Source organism: Gigantopelta aegis, chromosome 11 (genome assembly GCF_016097555.1).
Source record: "Gigantopelta aegis isolate Gae_Host chromosome 11, Gae_host_genome, whole genome shotgun sequence".
In the NCBI taxonomy this organism is placed as follows: domain Eukaryota; kingdom Metazoa; phylum Mollusca; class Gastropoda; order Neomphalida; family Peltospiridae; genus Gigantopelta; species Gigantopelta aegis.
Window position 1 is genome coordinate 23,184,636 of NC_054709.1, and position 21,842 is coordinate 23,206,477.

A 21,842-nucleotide genomic window follows, 5' to 3' on the forward strand; every position below is an offset into this window, starting at 1 on the left:
ACCTGTCGTGGGGCACTGCATGGTTGGGACAGTGAATGGGCTACATACCCCTCCCAGATGTACATGCAGTGTCCATGTGGCCCATGACTTCTTGTGACTAGTAGACCTGTCGTGGGGCACTGCATGGTTGGAACAGCGAATGGGCTACATACCCCTCCTAGATGTACATGCAGTGTCCATGTGGCCCATGACTTCTTGTGACTAGTAGACCCCACTCATGGTTGGGACAGCGAATGGGCTAGATGTACATGCAGTGTCCATGTGGCCCATGACAGCGATGGGCTCTTGATGTACATGCAGTGTCCATGTGGCCCATGACTTCTTGTGACTAGTAGACCTGTCGTGGGGCACTGCATGGTTGGGACAGCGAATGGGCTACATACCCCTCCCAGATGTACATGCAGTGTCCATGTGGCCCATGACGTCTTGTGATTAGTAGACCTGTTGTGGGGCACTGCATGGTTGGGACAGCGAATGGGCTACGTACCCCTCCCAGATGTACATGCAGTGTCCATGTGGCCCATGACGTCTTGTGACTAGTAGACCTGTCGTGGGGCACTGCATGGTTGGCACAGCGAATGGGCTACATACCCCTCCCAGATGTACATGCAGTGTCCATGTGGCCCATGACTTCTTGTGACTAGTAGACCTGTCGTGGGGCACTGCATGGTTGGGACAGCGAATGGGCTACATACCCCTCCCAGATGTACATGCAGTGTCCATGTGGCCCATGACTTCTTGTGACTAGTAGACCTGTCGTGGGGCACTGCATGGTTGGGACAGCGAATGGGCTACATACCCCTCCCAGATGTACATGCAGTGTCCATGTGGCCCATGACGTCTTGTGACTAGTAGACCTGTCGTGGGGCACTGCATGGTTGGGACAGCGAATGGGCTACATACCCCTCCCAGATGTACATGCAGTGTCCATGTGGCCCATGACGTCTTGTGACTAGTAGACCTGTCGTGGGGCACTACATGGTTGGGACAGTGAATGGGCTACATACCCCTCCCAGATGTACATGCAGTGTCCATGTGGCCCATGACTTCTTGTGACTAGTAGACCTGTCGTGGGGCACTGCATGGTTGGGACAGCGAATGGGCTACATACCCCTCCCAGATGTACATGCAGTGTCCATGTGGCCCATGACTTCTTGTGACTAGTAGACCTGTCGTGGGGCACTGCATGGTTGGGACAGCGAATGGGCTACATACCCCTCCTAGATGTACATGCAGTGTCCATGTGGCCCATGACTTCTTGTGACTAGTAGACCTGTCGTGGGGCACTGCATGGTTGGGACAGCGAATGGGTTACTTACCCCTCCCAGATGTACATGCAGTGTCCATGTGGCCCATGACGTCTTGTGACTAGTAGACCTGTCGTGGGGCACTGCATGGTTGGGACAGCGAATGGGTTACATACCCCTCCCAGATGTACATGCAGTGTCCATGTGGCCCATGACGTCTTGTGACTAGTAGACCTGTCGTGGGGCACTGCATGGTTGGGACAGTGAATGGGCTACATACCCCTCCCAGATGTACATGCAGTGTCCATGTGGCCCATGACTTCTTGTGACTAGTAGACCTGTCGTGGGGCACTGCATGGTTGGGACAGCGAATGGGCTACATACCCCTCCTAGATGTACATGCAGTGTCCATGTGGCCCATGACTTCTTGTGACTAGTAGACGTGTCGTGGGGCACTGCATGGTTGGGACAGCGAATGGGCTACATACCCCTCCTAGATGTACATGCAGTGTCCATGTGGCCCATGACTTCTTGTGACTAGTAGACCTGTCGTGGGGCACTGTATGGTTGGGACAGCGAATGGGCTACGTACCCCTCCCAGATGTACATGTGGTGTCCATGTGGCCCATGACGTCTTGTGACTAGTAGACCTGTCGTGGGGCACTGCATGGTTGGGACAGAAAAAACCCAGTCAGAGAATGGATCATCCAAGGTGATTTAATACTGTAACCCAAGCACTTCATGCGAGCGCTCTACTGAATGATCTTGATCTCCACCCCCCTCCACCCCCCATAGGTGACAATACGAATACCTCTCTGAAAACCTTGTAGTCAAGAAGTCTGGAGTACGCGGTCGTCCCGGCGATGATGAGACGGGGGCGGAAGAGACGCGCCGTCATCCTCAGCTTGTCGTAGTCAATGTAGCCAGAGTGAGGCTGAAATAAAAGCATTGTCTCGTAATCAAGCCAAATGCTTCGTACGTTTTAGCAGCACTTTTATAAGCACCATTCAGAACCTTTTGTTCAGGGTTTTTATACTTTTCACACAACCCATCTCTTGGATGTAAAAATGTTGAAACAACACAAGCAATAACTTTTAGAAATAATGTTTTTATACTTGTCACACAACCCATCTCTTGGATGTAAAAATGTTGAAACAACACAAGCAATAACTTTTAGAAGTAATGTTTTTATACTTGTCACACAACCCATCTCTTGGATGTAAAAATGTTGAAACAACACAAGCAATAACTTTTAGAAGTAATGTTTTTATACTTTTCACACAACCCATCTCTTGAAAGTAAAAATGTTGAAACAACACAAGCAATAACTTTTAGAAGTAATGTTTTTCAAATTATTTTAAATCGTATCATTATTATTGGCAAAGCAAAATTAGCAAACTTGATAGTCAATGTAATTTATTGTTTATTTTGAAAATTGTTTGAAAAAACCCAAATTGGGGACAATAAATAAAACTTCCAGAATTTTCCAGGGCAGTAAATATTTTCTTTGCCTGGGGGTTTAAGCACCTTCTAAGAAGAAAATATGTTTTAACACTTTCCAGTGTTTTCCAGCTAGTGTTTATGCAAACCCTGAAGTAACTGTGGAAACAAATAGAAAAGCAGTTTCTAAGGATAAAGAGCAAACAAGCTATACAAATGTAGTGTAATATATATCATATGTCAGATATAAAGTTTTTTTTATCGTTGACGCAAATGCTGTTAAAATGTCATTTTAGTCACTGGTTTAAAGAAATATTTAAGACTGATAATTTGATTTCAGACAAGAAAAAATATTCAATTGAATGTTTAGTTATATTTTATACTCGTCTTTTTAATGATAAAAGTCTGAGCTGGAGATTGTCTTCTGCGTTTAGAGCTGGAGATTGTCTTCTGCGTTTAGAGTTTTAGTGCGTAATAGGACTTTTGTCATCACTTCTACTGAAAAATAGGATTTATTTATTTATCCTGCAGTCACTACATGTGTATATACACAGATAAATAAGTCCCACTCGACTGATATTTCAAACCTTCAATAAATATACTCTTTAAATCATTTGTTTCAGTACAGTATATACAAATAACATATCGTGCCAAGATAAAAACACAAAACTTTGATAATTAGGAGATAACCATATGGAGTTTTTAGATTTGCGGGTGTTATATATATATTGTCTATTTGATCCTGCAAATGTCATTTTTGACCGAACATTTGCAAGCATCAAATAGACAATAACACCCGCAAATCTAAAAACTCAATATGGTTATGTCCATTGTAAACTGAATTGTTTTTCTACAGAACTAACTGTATATTTGGTATTTCCTGACAAAAATACCTGGCTACAATCTAACTGTAGACCCTTGAATCGTCAACTTCGCCTGTTCCAATTGCTGATGACGTCACTTTCTAATGACGTCATTAGCTTTCCGGGTGTTATTTTCATTTGATCCCGGAAAAATAATGTTATTAACCAATCACAATACAGAACACACTATTGCCATCAGTTTACAATTATTTACGAATTAAGAGTTTAGAAATGCTTTTTGAATGTGACATAATGTAGCTAGCGTCTTACAATGAATGACATCATGTATCTTGTATTACATCATACTGAAAAAGCTTTGCTAGGTTGATGGTAATCGATTTGTATTAAAAAAAACCTGGAATAAATTATGATTTTCCGACTATTCCCATTGGAGTATAAATAAAATAACTGGTTTGTGCCTTAAGATATCGGTTTTATTCAGCGAAGTCGAATGGCAGTAAGCAGGTGTTCTCTATAAACATGAATTGTATATAAACCCTAGGATGAGAGAATATCTTTGCAATACACATATTTTGTAAACCTATCTACATCAGAGTTCGAAATAAGCACTTGTCCATTTGCCATGACAAGTGAAAATCTGCTTGGACAAGCAAAATATCCAGGGGACAAGTAAAATGTATAATGCTGTTTCATTTTGAGCAACCAAAAACATTGTCCTTGCACTTAAATAAAATTAACAACTCATTTGGAAAAAAAAAAAGAAAAAAAAAAGAAAGAAATGTTTTATTTAACGACGCACTCAACACATTTTATTTACGGTTATATGGCGTCAGACATATGGTTACGAACCACACAGATTTTGAGAGAAAACCTGTTGTCGCCACTACATGGGCTACTATTTCCGATTAGCAGCAAGGGATCTTTTATTTGCGCTTCCCACAGGCAGGATAGCACAAACCATGGCCTTTGTTGAACCAGTTATGGATCACTGGTCGGTGCAAGTGGTTTACACCTACCCATTGAGCCTTGCGGAGCACTCACTCAGGGTTTGGAGTCGGTATCTGGATTAAAAATCCCATGCCTCGACTGGGATCCGAGTACCTACCAGCCTGTAGACCGATGGCCTAACCACGATGCCACCGAGGCCGGTCATTTGGACAAGAAGATTTCTAGACTTGCCTGGTGGACTAGTAACAAATTCTACTTATTTCTTTCACTGTGCATGCATGTACCATTTGTGAAATTTTGATGATTAGTATCGTATATTAAACTTACATCTATTTTATACGGCATGGACTCGAAGAAAAGAGATGTTGCAGACACTCGTTTCACATCTGACATAAAGCCATGAGTTAAACTACAATGAGAAAGAAAATCTGAGATCTCACTCAGACGAAAGCCATAATATTAAATATAGTGTTAAAAAGTGAAGTCCAAAGAGTATTACATGTAGTTCTAAAAATCACCTCAGAGGACTGATTGGGGTTTTCACCCATTCCAACCATGACTGCGAGGTATATCAAAGGCTTTGGTATGTGCTGTCCTGTCTGAGGGAAAGAACTTTTTTTGTTTTATTTAACGACACTACTAGAAGACAATGATTAATTAATCATCGTCTACTGGATATCAAACATTTGGTAATTTTGACATGTAGTCATCAGAATTTTCTTAATGCAGCAAGGGATCTTTTATATATGCACTTTCCCACAGACAGGAAAGTACATACCACGGCCTTTGTCCAGTTGTGGTGCACTGGTTGGAACAAGAAAAAAAACAATCAGTTGAATGGATCCACCGAGGTGGTTCGATCCTGTGATGCAAGCACCTGAAGTGAGTCACGAACCGACTGAGCTAAATCCCGCCCCCTCACAGCGGAATTAAAGCTATGTTTCTTACTGTCCTCCATCCCACTGGGCTAAATCCCGCCCCCTCACAGCGGAATTAAAGCTATGTTTCTTACTGTCCTCCATCCCACTGGGCTAAATCCCGCCCCCTCACAGCGGAATTAAAGCTATGTTTCTTACTGTCCTCCATCCGACTGGGCTAAATCCCGCCCCCTCACAGCGGAATTAAAGCTATGTTTCTTACTGTCCTCCATCCCACTGGGCTAAATCCCGCCCCCTCACAGCGGAATTAAAGCTATGTTTCTTACTGTCCTCCATCCCACTGGGCTAAATCCCGCCCCCTCACAGCGGAATTAAAGCTATGTTTCTTACTGTCCTCCATCCCACTGGGCTAAATCCCGCCCCCTCACAGCGGAATTAAAGCTATGTTTCTTACTGTCCTCCATCCCACTGGGCTAAATCCCGCCCCCTCACAGCGGAATTAAAGCTATGTTTCTTACTGTCCTCCATCCCACTGGGCTAAATCCCGCCCCCTCACAGCGGAATTAAAGCTATGTTTCTTACTGTCCTCCATCCCACTGGGCTGGCGGAATTAAAGCTAATCCCACTGGGCTAAATCCGCCCCCTCACAGCGGAATTAAAGCTATGTTTCTTACTGTCCTCCATCCCACTGGGCTAAATCCCGCCCCCTCACAGCGGAATTAAAGCTATGTTTCTTACTGTCCTCCATCCCACTGGGCTAAATCCCGCCCCCTCACAGCGGAATTAAAGCTATGTTTCTTACTGTCCTCCATCGCACTGGGCTAAATCCCGCCCCCTCACAGCGGAATTAAAGCTATGTTTCTTACTGCTCCATCGCACTGGGCTAAATCCCGCCCCCTCACAGCGGAATTAAAGCTATGTTTCTTACTGTCCTCCATCGCACTGGGCTAAATCCCGCCCCCTCACAGCGGAATTAAAGCTATGTTTCTTACTGTCCTCCATCCCACTGGGCTAAATCCCGCCCCCTCACAGCGGAATTAAAGCTATGTTTCTTACTGTCCTCCATCCCCGCCCCCCACAGCGGAATTAAAGCTATGTTTCTTACTGTCCTCCATCCCACTGGGCTAAATCCCTCACAGCGGAATTAAAGCTATGTTTCTTACTGTCCTCCATCCTAACTGGGCTAAATCCCCATCCCCCCCGCCCACAGCGGAATTAAAGCTATGTTTCTTACTGTCCTCCATCCCACTGGGCTAAATCCCCCCTCACAGCCCCCTGTTTCTTACCTCGGAATTAAAGCTATGTTTCTTACTGTCCTCCATCCCACTGGGCTAAATCCCGCCCCCTCACAGCGGAATTAAAGCTATGTTTCTTACTGTCCTCCATCCCACTGGGCTAAATCCCGCCCCCCTCACAGCGGAATTAAAGCTATGTTTCTTACTGTCCTCCATCCCACTGGGCTAAATCCCGCCCCCCTCACAGCGGAATTAAAGCTATGTTTCTTACTGTCCTCCATCCCACTGGGCTAAATCCCGCCCCCTCACAGCGGAATTAAAGCTATGTTTCTTACTGTCCTCCATCCCACTGGGCTAAATCCCGCCCCCTCACAGCGGAATTAAAGCTATGTTTATTACTGTCCTCCATCCCACTGGGCTAAATCCCGCCCCCTCACAGCGGAATTAAAGCTATGTTTCTTACTGTCCTCCATCCCACTGAGCTAAATCCCGCCCCCTCACAGCGGAATTAAAGCTAAGTTTCTTACTGTCCTCCATCCCACTGAGCTAAATCCCGCCCCCTCACAGCGGAATTAAAGCTATTTTTCTTACTGTCCTCCATCCCACTGAGCTAAATCCCGCCCCCTCACAGCGGAATTAAAGATATGTTTCTTACTCTCCTCCATCCCACTGATAAATCCCGCCCCCTCACAGCGGAATTAAAGCTATGTTTCTTACTGTCCTCCATCCGACTGAGCTAAATCCCGCCCCCTCACAGTGGAATTAAAGTTATGTTTCTTACTGTCCTCCATCGGGCAGATCAAGGCCCATAATTCGGTCATGTGGATGAAGCAATCCTGTGAAGACGGCAAAGTTTGCCGGGCTGCCAGAATACGGCTGAACATTGATGCCCCACTTTTCTGGGTCAAGACGAAATGTCTCCAGTGCTCGCTTCTGACAAAGCGTTTCCACTTCATCAATAAAGATGTTTCCACCATAGTATCTGGAAAACAAAACAACACTCTAATTAATTACTGGTCGAGAAAGGAGAGGGTAAGTACACTATAATTTATTTCTGGTACTTTTATATACGCCTGGCACATCTTTATAATGAAAGAAAGATTATATGACCATGCACTGTGCTGTAATAAATTATAAATCAGGGTGTGAATTTTCTTTCATTTATATTACATTCGATCATTAAATATCATTAGGAAGTTGTGAGAAAGATAGCCACAACAGACAAGCTTGCACAAGGACTGGAATGTAGAGGTGGACAACAAAGGAAGATGAAAGAGAGAAGGAGCTTCCAAGTCAAGAAAAAATGAGATGGAATTTAAAGGAGAGAAAGGAAGGGAATAGTGAGATTTATCATATATTAGCTAGCATATCTAATGTAATCAAAGTATATTATGTGATATTTTTCAGATCACATACTTTCAGAATTTTATAACTTTGCGAATTAGATGTAAATTAATTGAGGTCATGTTTATTAACATTTAAACAAATGTACTACAGAAAACAAAAAACGTTAAGCACTAGTTTATTTTTATGGATATCCAAAATATTTCAAGTCTGATGTCATTTTCATTAAAAAAAGACACTGCATATTACTTTTTTTTTTACGTCATTTGAATATTGGGTAATGACTGATTGGAATTAAAGTTGTGTATACAGTTTACAAAAACAAGTTGTATTAAGTTTGAGATTATATGATAAAGAGATTATTACCCTTGAATGTTTTGGTATCGTCAATATGATATATTAGGAAAACAAATTATGTATTATATGCTCGCATAATACAATTTCTATTCCTAATATATGATATTGACGATACCGAAAAACACTCTGGTATTAACCTCTATTTATCCTGCAATGACTATATGCATTGTCAAAATATGGGGCCATATGCATGAGAAGCGGATAAGTCCACTATCCGGGAATAGTGCCTATCCGCCAGATAAGTGGGGAAATTTGGTATGCATGACGGCAGGATAGAGCTCCCCGAATAGCCTAAACGCGAATAACGCTACTCGCTACATTTTCTGTGTATAAAGCCTCCCATCCTATAAAGTCTGAAAGGAAAATGGTCGTGCTGGTTTGGTGTGATTCAGAAACAGGCAAATATGTCAACAAAAATGGTTATTTGTTGATCGAACAAAGCAATTTGACACTTTTTATAATGTGGAAAAACATGAAGAATTTAAATTTGAACAACAAGATATTCTGAAAATCACAGATAGAACAGCGGGAAACATCGAAATGTCCAGTCGGTTGGGCATTGTAACGTCACTGTCAAAAATCTACAAAAGTACAAGTTGCAACACTTTCAATATGTCTACGGTAACTGATCGGTGAGGAACTTGTTTTTATGTAATAATTATAACATATTTATTTCAGTCTGTTTGTATTTGCCACATCACCCTGCATTGTCTTCAATGTTTTAATGTAACGTATCGAAAACCGTTGTCAAAACCCCTCCCATTGGCATTTACTTCCTATTTCTTTTCAACTTTAAACAACGTAATCACGAACTTTGATTACGTCATACATGTATGATGTTCACGAAAACACGTCAACAACTTATCCAAAAATGGAAATGTTATGTGGGGAAAATATACAAAAATGGAAATATAGAAATTAATCTGTATCTTTTTATTGGGGGTGGGGATGCCAGGGAACATTAGACAACGGCTTGTCAAACAACTAGCCTACGGTAAGCAAATAAAAGTTTAAAATGTTCACTAAATTGTCATGGTAAATAATATTAAATGCACCGGATGATTGAAATTGCCATGCACAGAACTGTAGGCTACCCTTTTAGCGGAATACATGTATATTTTTTGTAACTGAAACAAATAGATTAATTTTATTTTTATTGAAAAAAATCTGCAAGATATATAAAAATTATATAAGCTATTTTCATTGATTTGTTGACTCACTTATTTATGTATATTTGTTCAAGTGGATGATTTGTTATTTTTCTTTAAACCCCCCAAAACCCCCAAACAACCCCCCCCCCCCCCCCCAAAAAAAAAAACCCCATCCAAACAAACAAACAAAAACAACCCCAAAACAAACGTCAGTTATTACCCAGATCATCTTATTATAATGTCATATTTTTTGTAAAATTTTGTTCCAGGTACATGGCACATAAGTTGCTATTTACTCTGGTTGTGAACCCAAGTACATCTAAAGTGAGGATATACAGCTGGACAAAGTTCAAGCAAGGTGTTGAATGTGTGCGTTTTGCAAACTTCTAAGAATCATAAAGTTATTACGGTTTGTGTAATGCTGCATAACTGTGCTAGAAAGCTCCATCTGATTCAGAGAAATTCAATGACAGTGACCCAGGTTTTGTCCTGTTACAAGATGATAACTAATATGAAAAACATTTCAACCCATGTGGTTCATGATTTTGATAGCAGAGCTGTTATATACTAATAATACATTTACTTTTAAAGACAGCTGTAGATGATAAAATAATAAGTAAATGTGAACTTTCTGATTTACATGCTGTTAACACAAAATGATATTCATATTTTACATTTTATAGACATCTTCATTTTGAATTTTAAAATTAAATCAATATGCAACAGGAAAATAATGTTACAGTTAGATGATTATAATTGAGAACCACAGTGCAAAACAATTAATAAAATAAAAACAAATTAACAAAATAATTATGAAAAATACATGAAATTGTTTTGAAATTTAATCTGAGAAAGAATAAAAAATAATTTTAAGTAATAATTTTGTTCATGTACAATATTGAGTAACTATTTAATTACATGTTCCCTTTGACATGTCACCCAATTTAATTAACAATTTAAGAAGGGTTTATCTTAAGTTATCTACACTTGGTTTATTTACTTCTACACTATAATAAAATTGCTTCACTCTTCACAATTTGTAAGTTGAAATAAATTATAAATATTACTTTGAATTGTTGTTGTTTGTTGTGTATTTCAGTGTATGCCCTGTTTGACTGAAAGAAATAAGGGACCACACCAACACTTACAGGAGATAGTGACTGCAACAAAAACACTCATATATTGCGTTAGGAAGTTAACTGTTAATAATTACTGTCACCCAGTCTCACATTCCGATCATTCAGTGATGGGAGAGACTCAATCGTAGACACTGAGAGTTGTCAGCTAGTGAGTGTCTACTGAATATTCATGAGCAAACGGTTGATCGACATCGAGATATTACGACATCGAGTAATGTCCTGGTGTATATATAAAAATTATTCCAACTGTAGATATTAATGTAACAAGTATATAATAATATACAGAGTGGTTAATAAATTGTGTAATTGAATGTTACGTAGCATATATCAATGTCGTTGTTTGTTGTTTTCCTACTTTCTTCTTTTGTGGGATAATCCCGCCGATATTTTGATGAATCTTACACCAGTGGTTACGGTTATCTAAATGTGAAAAAAGTGTAATGCCTGCATGTCTGTACAGCTTAATTTCATAAACAAATAAACAAACAACAAGAACAAAAATCATTCAACAACTACAGAATATATATTTTAAAATAATTACTGTATAAATGAGTACAGTGCAAATCGATTACAAAAATTTTATCCACTAGTTTTAATTACATGTATAATTATTTGTAATAACAATTGTCCTGAATAAAAATAATAACAACAACACAACAGTAGTTACAGTAGTTTTTTAGAAAATAATAAATTTAAGATTTCAGTATGTTAGATTATAAATACATTATCTCATTACCAAGTACACATGAAGTTATCCACTGATGTAGTTAACAAATTACACACTTCTTGGCTAATGTCTATTTCCTCAAAGTAAAAATCTACTTTTGTAGACACAAAATTAATCAATTATCTAAGTGATCAGAGTAGATTTCTATTTCTTTATTTTGTAAAGTATGCTTTTTATTAAATAGATTTGAATAAAGTACCACTGCAGGTTCATTTACCTTTAATATACATATACAGTACATACATACATACATACATACATACATACATACGCCAGTGCGTTAATATCTATGTATGTAACAGTCAACCTCGACATACATACAATATATAGATATTCATACATCAATACATACTAGCCAGTGCCATGGCAGGTCTGCCCACGTACTGTTTCGGGATCAACCGCATAGATTGTATAGGCCCCATGCATGTGGTTGAGTTAAAGAACATCCTTTTATGGATGCATCGATAGCTTAGAGCGCATCGTGGTTAGTCTTGCAATTTGCAGGTGATTCGGTGCCACAGGTTCGTGTCTCAGCAACGGCATGGGACAATTTGTCAGGCCAGAAAGGATTTAATTATCCCCTGCGCCAGTGCGTTAATATCTATGTATGTAACAGTCAACCTCGACATACATACAATATATAGATATTCACACATCAATACATACATACATACATACATACATACATACATGTGTGTGTGTGTGTGTGTGTGTGTAACCGGCCTCAGTGGCACAGTGGTTAAGCCATCGGACTACAGGCTGGTAGGTACAGGGTTCGCAGCCCCATACCGGCTCCAACCCAGAGCAAGTTCTTAAGGGCTCAATGCATAGGTATAAGGCCACTACACCCTCTTCTCCCTCCCTAACCACTAACCAACTAATAACTAACCCACTGTCCTGGAAAGACAGCCCAGATAGCTGAAGTGTGTGCCCAGGACAGTGTGCTTGAACCTTAGTCAGATATAACCACGGAAATAAGTTGAAATAAATGTGTGTGCGTGTATGAAAATACATATGTATAAGTAAACACTGTATTTTTTTTTTAACAACACCACTAGAGCACATTGATTTATTGGATGTCAAACATTTGGTAATTCTGACATATAGTCTTAGAGAGGAAACTCACTATATTTTTTCATTAGTAGCAGGTAATCTTTTATATGCACCATACCATGGCTTTTAAATTGATATACATGTACAATGTACCAGTTGTGGTGCACTGGCTGTAATAAGAAATAGCCCAATGGTCCAATGGATCAATCCTATAGACCGACCACGCTTTACCACTAGGATATATGTCTGGCCCCTCCAATTTATGTAGACACTGAAAATTAAATATGAATATGAATTATTAATCAACTATCTAAAAAAAAAAAAGAAATGTTTTATTTAACGACGCAATCAACACATTTTATTTACGGTTATATGGCGTCAGACATATGGTTAAGGACCACACAGATTTTGAGAGGAAACCCGCTGTCGCCATTACATGGGCTACTCTTCCGATTGGCAGCAAGGGATCTTTTATTTGTGCTTCCCACAGGCAGGATAGCACAAACCATGGCCTTTGTTGAACCAGTTATGGATCACTGGTCGGTGCAAGTGGTTTACACCTACCCATTGAGTCTTGCGGAGCACTCACTCAGGGTTTGGAGTCGGTATCTGGATTAAAAATCCCATGCCTCGACTGGGATCCGAACCCAGTACCTACCAGCCTGTAGACCGATGGCCTGCCACGACGCCACTCATCAACTATCTAACTGATCAGGGTAGATTTCCATTTTCTTACAGATGTACATGTAGATGTGAATAATCTTACTATATGTTTACTACCGATGTCAGTGGTAGTTTTCAGAAAAACAGACACGTAACATTTCAAAAGGGTGAATTTTACAGTATGGTACCTAACTACCAAGGGTACACGGATATCATCCACCGAGGGTACTTTTCCTTTAATATGGTATATTACATTACATATATGTTGGTTAATGTATATTTCAGCCAAGTAAACACCTTCTAATGTAGACATGACAATTATAAATATGTATATGATGGATTAATCCATTATCTAAATGATCAGAGTACATTTCCAAATTAAAAGAAATTATTATTATTATTATTATTTAAAAATATATGTGAATAACTTTATGGTATGTTTACTGTTAGTGCTAGGGATAGTTCTAGGAAAATGAGATACTTAAGGTTTCAATAGGGTGGATTTTACAGTACCCAACTACCGATGGTACATTATCATCCACTGAGGGTATACTTTTCCCAAAAGATGTTATATTAATTTACATATTTGTTAACTAATGTATATTTCAGCTAAGTAAACACCTTCTTATGTCGACACTATATATAATATATTAATCCATTATCTAAATGATCAGTGTATATATTAATAGATGTCTAAATTGTATGTAATGTTTTTATTTTGTAATCAAATATATGTGAATAACCTTAGTGTATGTTTACTATTCATGCTAATAGTGGAGCGACTTGGTTGATCAATTGTGCACTTTTCCGTGAAAGCATGAACATTGGCACATGGTTAGAGTAACCCAATACAAGGATATTTAGTCTAGGGCCCACTGGAAATTGCACCCCCATATGGCTGCCATCTTGAAATCCAAGATGGTCACCATTGTGGACCTGTTTTGTTTAATATCTCCTCAACTAGTACACATATCGAGAGAGTTGAAATGCCTATACCTACATTTTAGGGGACTAGGAATCCAATGGTGACAGAAGTGTTTGCAAATTGTGGCTGCCATCTTGAAATCCAAGATGGCCACCATCCACAAGCTATTTTTCTCAATATCTCATAAAATATGATATATATCAATACAGTTTTAACACCTATAATAACATTAATCATCGGCTATTGTCACTACAGGTACTTGTGCGATTATACATCAAAATGACGAATCTTGCAATAATAGTGGTCATCTGTTCTGTTATAAAGACAGGCTGCAGGTTCTGAAATCAAAATTCTTAAATGAGTGACAAGCAGTGTGGACCATACCACTAACAAGTCAGCAAGCGTGCAGGCAGAATTAATGGAATTTTCTGTAAGGGGACTGGAATTTTAGGTGATGGTAAAGATCTTGTCACAAAGTTAGTGTTGGACAGCTCAATATTTTATATAGCTCAACTGATAGAAACAAGCGGACACTTATAAACAACGGGGAATGGGAAAGCTAACGAAACATGAATGGCACCCAGAGGCATCAATGGCTTCATTATGAGAGCTGACTAATTTCTTCAAATGCACTTGCAAATTTATAGCTCATTAATAGGAGATGGTATAAATATAAAAACAAAAGCAACACTTTGACAGCAAATTAGATTTTACATTGTCAAACCATTAACAAAAATAACTGAACACATTTTATTCTGACTGAGCACATTGAGTTTGCATCTTTTAATGTCAGGATACCAACTTTTAAGTACGTAAATACTGTCTGAGTTTCCAATAACAATTACATTGTATCTAATCACATTAAATATTTATTATAAGCAATTCCTTATTTTTATAAACCATAGTCAAACATTTAAAACAGAATATGTTGATTAGATTTGGATTTATGTCCAAAGATATGTATTTCAAAATTTCCTTGTGGCCATTTTGAAAAATATGGCACCACTCCACCCATTGCCCACTAATTTTATATAATACCTATCATAGCATCTATATATATATATATGTGTGTGTGTGTGTGTGTGTGTGTGTGTGTGTGTGTGTGTGTGTGTGTGTGTGTGTGTGTGTGTGTGTGTATTTCATTCTGCTCTACACTGTAAGCCTACAGTTTATGAGAATAAAGGTCATGGTCATTGTCTTTATGATAGTCTCGAAGAATTACCACTTGGGTGTGCAAAATTTGACACATAGTTGTTATCTATGGATTCTGACACTGTTGGGGGTTCACATCGATAATCCACTGGGTGCCATCCTTGAGAAATTAGAAAAATCCAAGATGGCGGCCAAATCAGAGAACAAAGAACAACAATTCTTATATCTACCCCATGGTTTTAGGAGCCAGGAAAGTCACTGGTGCCATCATAATTCAGATTTCATAAATGGGTCACCTGAATACGAGATGGTTGCCAATATGGTGGTTCAAATGGAGGAAATGGCAATAAATTGTTTATTGTTTGATACAGAAAAGTAATTCTTGCATTTAACCTATGGTTTTAGGGATCAATGAACACAATGAAAGTAGTTCAGTTCTTCTATACCTGTTAACTTTAATTTATTCAAGATGGCCACCAATAAAAGTAATGAACCGAGGAAGATGGAACTGTTAAAAGTAACAGTCACACAAAAGACTTGTTGGTTTAAAGAGGATGACCTACATGTAATAATGAAACACTATATTAAAGTGACCCTTTATTGGTTCTTTTGTTTTTCTCTTGCATGGGTACTGTTTAGTGAGCATGATACATTTTTGCTAGTTTGCAATGGAATTCAGTTTTAGCTGGTCTATTTTTTTTTTTTTTTTTTACAATAATGCTATTTAACACTGGGAATAAAAAGCAAGTACTAGGCCACCTAAAATAATATTACATTGCAAATTAACGAAATTACATCATGCATACTACACCACGCACAACACTACCATGCAGAGATCTTACATTCTACTGGAGTTTTAAAATTGGCCAAGAAAAGGTCACTGTAAAATAATGTAACAATGCATTTTACATCTGTCAATCCATTCAACTGATTGGGTTCTTTCTCATTTTAACCAGTGCACCACAACTGCTTTCCTAGCAGGTTTCCTCTGATGACTACGATTCAGAATTACCAAATTGTGTGTGTGTGTGTGTGCGTGTGCATGTGTGTGTGTGTGTGTATTTCATTCTGCTCTGTAAGCCTACAGTTTATGAGAATAAAGGTCATGGTCATTGTCTTTATGATAGTCTCGAAGAATTACCACTTGGGTGTGCAAAATTTGACATATAGTTGTTATTTATGGATTCTGACACTGTTGGGGGTTCACATCGATAATCCACTGGGTGCCATCTTTGAGAAATTTGAAAAATCCAAGATGGCGGCCAAATCAGAGAACAAAGAACAACAATTCTTATATCTACCCCATGGTTTTAGGAGCCAGGAAAGTTACTGGTGCCATCATAATTCAAATTTCATAAATGGGTCACCTGAATACAAGATGGTTGCCAATATATGGTGGTTCAAATGGAGAAAATGGCAAATATATATTAGCACTGATAGAATTACCAAATTTAATTGATGATTAATTAATCAATGTGCTCTAGTGGTGTTGTTAAACAAAACAAACTTCTTCTTTACATCTGTCAAATTATTTTAATATTATTAATTGATTATCTTAAACCCACAAGGTTTTTTTTTAATGACTGTTTAAATCATTTTACAAATATACAGTGGCACTTTATTTTTAACAGTTCCATCTCCCTAGGTACATTGCCTGTATTGGTTGGCATCTTGAATTAAATTTAACTTGTATAGAAGAATTGAACTACTTTTATCATATTTCATGACCCCTAAAACCATGGGTTAGATGCAAGAATTACATTTTAATACCGAATAATAAGGAAGTTATTGTCATTTTCTCAATTTGGATCACCATATTGGTGACCATCATGTATTTACATGGCCCATTTATTTAAATCTGAATTTTGATAGCACCAGTGCCATCTTTGGCTCCTAAAATCATAAGGTAGATGCAATAATTGTTGTTACCTGTCAATTTATAAGCAAGCTATATATACATTGTATATAGCCATTTTCCTGATTTTGGCTGCCATTTTGGCTTTTTCTTCAAGGGTGCCCGGGTGGCACCCAGTAGATTACTGATGTGCACTAAATTGTGCACACTTTGAACCCAAATTGGCATTTAGCTATTCACTTCTTTTTTTTAAAATTATAATAATAAATAATAATAATAATTTTTTATAATATGGAAATCTACCCTGGTCATTTAGATAATGGATTAATCCATCATATACTTACTTAGTTGTTAGTGTCTATATAAGAAGGTGTTTACTTAGCTGAAATATATATTAGCTAACAAATAAGTAAATTAATATACCATATTTTTGGGAAATATAGTACCCTCGGTGGATGATCTTGTATCCCCGGTATAGTTAGGTACTATAAAATCCACCCTATTGAAATTTTAAGTGTCTCATTTTCCTAGAACTATCCCTAGCACTGATAGTAAACATACAGTAAGGTTATTGACATACATGTATATTTAAAAAAAAATTTTTTATAATAATAATAATTTCTTATAATTTGGAAATCTTCCCTTATCATTTAGATATTGGATTAATCCACCATATATATATTTAATTATTAGTGTCTACATAAGAAGGTGTTTACTTAGTTAAAATATACAATAGCTAACAAAGAAAGGAAATGTTTTATTTAACGACGCACTCAACACATTTTATTTACGGTTATATATGGCATCAGACATACATTGTATGGTTAAGGACCACACCGATATATAAAGAGACGAAACCTGCTGTCGTCACTTCATGGGCTACTCTTTTCGATTAGCATGGGATCTTTTATATGCACCATCCCTACAGGGTAGTACATCCCTAGCACTGATAGTAAACAAACTTTGTATGGTTATTCACAAATATTAAAAAATAATAATAATAAAAATAGAAAACAAATAATAATTTCTTATAATTTGAAAATCTACCCTTATTAGTTAGATAATGGATATACATATTTAATTATTAGTGTCTACATATGAAGGTGTTTACTTTTACAAATACATTTTATTTATGGTTATATGGCGTCAGACATATGGTTAAGGACCACACAGATATTGAGAGAGGAAACCTGCTGTCACCACTTCATGGGATACTCTTTTTGATTAGCAGCAAGGGATCTTTTATATGCACAATCCCACAGACAGGACAGTACATACCACAGCCTTTGATATACCAGTCATGGTGCACTGGCTGGAACGAGAAATATAGCCCAATGGGCCCACCGACGAGGTTCGATCCCAGACCGACCGCGCATCGAGCGAGCACTTTACCACTGGGCTACATATTAAGGAAAAAGTACCCTCAGTGGATGATCTTGTACCGTCAGTGATTAAGGTACTCTAAAATCCAAACTATTAAATTCTTAAGTGTCTCATTTTCCTACAACTATTCCTAGCATGGATAGGAAAAATACAGTGAGCTTCAGGGGTGCACAAATCGGTTGTCCGCGCACCTGGGACAACCAAAATATGTTGCGGGCAACCATTCTTTGCCAAACAGTTGCCCCGGCGGGCAACCAAGAAAATCATAAAAAAAAGTAAAATGAAAAACAAAATTTCCCGACACTCGGACAGTCACGGGCAATTCAAAAGTATCGAAACTGATAACTTGACTGACAGGCAATATAAATTAAATATCCACCCTAACGCTGCCATCCACTCGGCGTCCACCGTGCATGATTTTGACGAGTTCAATGCAGACAGATACGTTTCAGAATGTTGGCTATTAGCAAAGGGCACACGACATGTGAAAGGCCACAAACTACACCAACAAGCATCCAGTTTCGAGCTAAAAATTTGGCTAAGCCATTTTCTATCTTCCGATGTGAACAATCGGTTACATAATCTATCCGACACCTAACTTATAATAATAATACCAAATATTAACAGGGATCTCGCGACTGGTAACGAGAAGTGGTGTCATCAAGAATTCAGCATAACAAGGTTTGCTTATTTTAATAATCACAGTTATTAATTTTAACGGCAACATGTATGCAAGAAAAGTCTGAAAAATCTGTAACGTGTTATTTTAACTCTGTAAAGTCTTTGAGCCAAAGTAATAAAAACGGACCGAAATTGCCTGTCAGTTTCAATACACATGCTAGTTCAGGGCCAAAGACAAGTAGGCTAGTGCCGAGTTCAGGTAGACCGAGCAAAACAAAAACGTCCGCTAAACTGGTTTATGCGCTTCACGTTAAACCCAATGTCCACGTCGGGAACCAATCGCATAGTTCACTGGCTGTTCTCAGTGTGCATATAGATCACGCTTGACAGTCAGCCGAGACTTGCACGTGTCAAAAGACATTGTTGCAGACATTAAACAATACGATTACACGCAAGTAAATCTTGATGTAAATTTATGAGAAAAAACCCCACCACCAAATAGTTGTTCGCATTAATGAATACATAATTGCTGTTTTGTTTATTTATTTCCGTTGTCTTTGTTAATTTCGCACTCATGCATTTCGCGATCGCGGGAAAAGAACATGCAGTATTTATACAAATTGCGGTTAAACGTACACTGAATACAATTAGTTTACAATAATCATGAATTTGTTAGATAAAATATTATATAAATTTGTTGACTGTGAGGTGACATCTCAAAAGTTAGCTAGATTTTAAAAAGACCGTAAAATTGGAATTCATTATTTTTTTAATCAAAACCTTTTGACGTAAATAGATAGTTGTCATAACGTGAAGTCAGCATTCTTAGGCTACGTATTTTACAAGCTGAAATCAACAATAAGCAAATCAACAAAATGGCACAAATTACGAAATTGTTGGGGTGTGGAATAGATGGGTTATTTTAAAATACAATTAAAAGCAGTTCAACCCAAAATAAAGATTGCTATTTTACAGAAATAATTAGCACTGTTTAAAAAAAGAAGAGTATTGGCTCTCAGATTTTTATTAATGCCATAGGCCTTAGAATGTTGGGTGTGTTTGCAGAGGGCATTGGCTTCCAATTACTCTGCATATCTCCCCTCACCCACTGAAAATTCAAAGTAATATATTAACTGCCCCTAACCCCATTGCTGTCTTTGATTTTGATTGGGGATAATTTTGTTATTCAGATGTATTCCAGTTTGTACATAATTAGCTGAAAAAGATACAAGTTTCATATTCATATATAAATACTCTATACAGTACTACACAAAACAATTTTGGCTAAAACATTTTCATTATGGCAAATAAAAATCCCATTTTGGCAATTCTTTTGGCAACAGGTATTTTTAATATTGGATGAGTTCATCAAGTATTATGACTGTGACAGCCCAAGCGAGATCGAACCACCTCTGTGGATACATTCAGCTGATTGGGTTGTTTCTCGTTCCAACCAGTGCACAACAACCGGACAAAGGCTGTGGTATGTGCCTTCCTGTCTGTGGGGAAAGTGCATATAAAAGATCCCTTTCTGCAATAGGAAGAATGTAGCGGGTTTCCTCTGATGACTACGAGTCAGAATTACTAAATGTTTGACATCCAATAGCCGATGATTAATTAATCAGTGTGCTCCAGTGGTGTCGTTAAACAAAACAAACTTTTTTCCAGCCTAAGCGAAGATGACCTGTAGATAAATAATGTTAAAAAATAAATAAAACTAAACTGATAAGTAATTATAATAATAAAAACATTTTAAATTTCAGTTTCATTTTAAAGACAGTTCAAAATTATATACATAAAATGTTTTATGAAATATGTGGGCAACCAAGAGATGATGTTGGGCAACCAAACTTCAGATAGAAAATGAAAATTACAAATAACAAATTGTAAATATACCCTCATCATTTAGATAATGGATTAATTAATCCATCATATTCATATTTAATTTTCAGTGTCTGCATAAGAAGGCATTTATTTAGCTGAAATTAACATTACATATAAAATGGAAAATCTACCGATAAAATTGAAATATGAAGTTTATAATTTTTGCAAAAACTACCCCCAGCATATATAGAACATGTGCAGCTTTGGTACAATCTATAAGCCCTGACATTAGCCAAATAGCATGTAATATAATATACCACATTGTTAGGTCAGTTGTTAGGTCATTTAACCCCATTCCCTCACCTTACCTGTAGGTGGTAAATAATGAATTAACCCACGATTATATATTAATTTTTACATATACTGTATATATATATATTCATGTTTACATATCTGATACAGGCGTTAAAAAACAAACAAAAAACACAAACAAAACTATGAGATATATATATTATATTATTCACGTATTATTAATATTGTGTCACATTTACAAACAATTAACTATGCAGCCTTGTTTTGACGGCAGGTGTAGGCCTATTGGACTACATAGGTATATCAACACATCGGAAATACAGATTAGAAGACAAAAACACATTGAAAAACGCTCAGTTATAAAACTGATCTGTATTACTTAATATTTTATTAAATGCTCGTCACAATAACACAGATCTATATTGGCATAATTTACCAATATAGTAGGGAATTAGGCCTACTCGTTCATATTTATGGAAACATTAGACTCCTTTGTGACATAGGGCATGGCTTATCAAAAAGGGCATAGCTTAAAATCACATTTCGCAAGATGTTACATCCTGCTGGCTAAGATTAAGTATTTCCGTTCAGTGACTCCCACATTACATCTTCGTACTTTCTACAGACATTAGGACAATAATAGTATTCAATACTAAGTGTTCCCTTATTTCTTTCTCTGTATAGTTTATATATCATGTACAAAAATCATTTATTTTTATGGTATTTTAAGTTTCAACATGGGATAGAGTATATATATATACATG

The 21,842-nt window shown here is 37.6% G+C and overlaps 1 protein-coding gene across 2 annotated transcripts in view; it reads right to left on the reverse strand.

The window, feature by feature from the left end:
- The window catches only part of LOC121385017 (serine hydroxymethyltransferase, mitochondrial-like), a 67,136-nt gene that overhangs the window by 21,140 nt on the left and 24,154 nt on the right, over positions 1–21,842 (reverse strand). For both annotated transcript variants that reach the window (XR_005959492.1, XM_041515553.1), the window contains exons 4-6: positions 7,354–7,554; positions 4,787–4,868; positions 2,059–2,181 (exon numbers count right to left, since the gene is read on the reverse strand). Coding sequence is in view for 1 of the 2 variants with exons in the window: in XM_041515553.1 (XP_041371487.1) it covers positions 2,059–2,181; positions 4,787–4,868; positions 7,354–7,554 (406 nt within the window). In the remaining variant the exon portion in view is untranslated. The remainder of the gene's footprint in view (positions 1–2,058; positions 2,182–4,786; positions 4,869–7,353; positions 7,555–21,842) is intronic.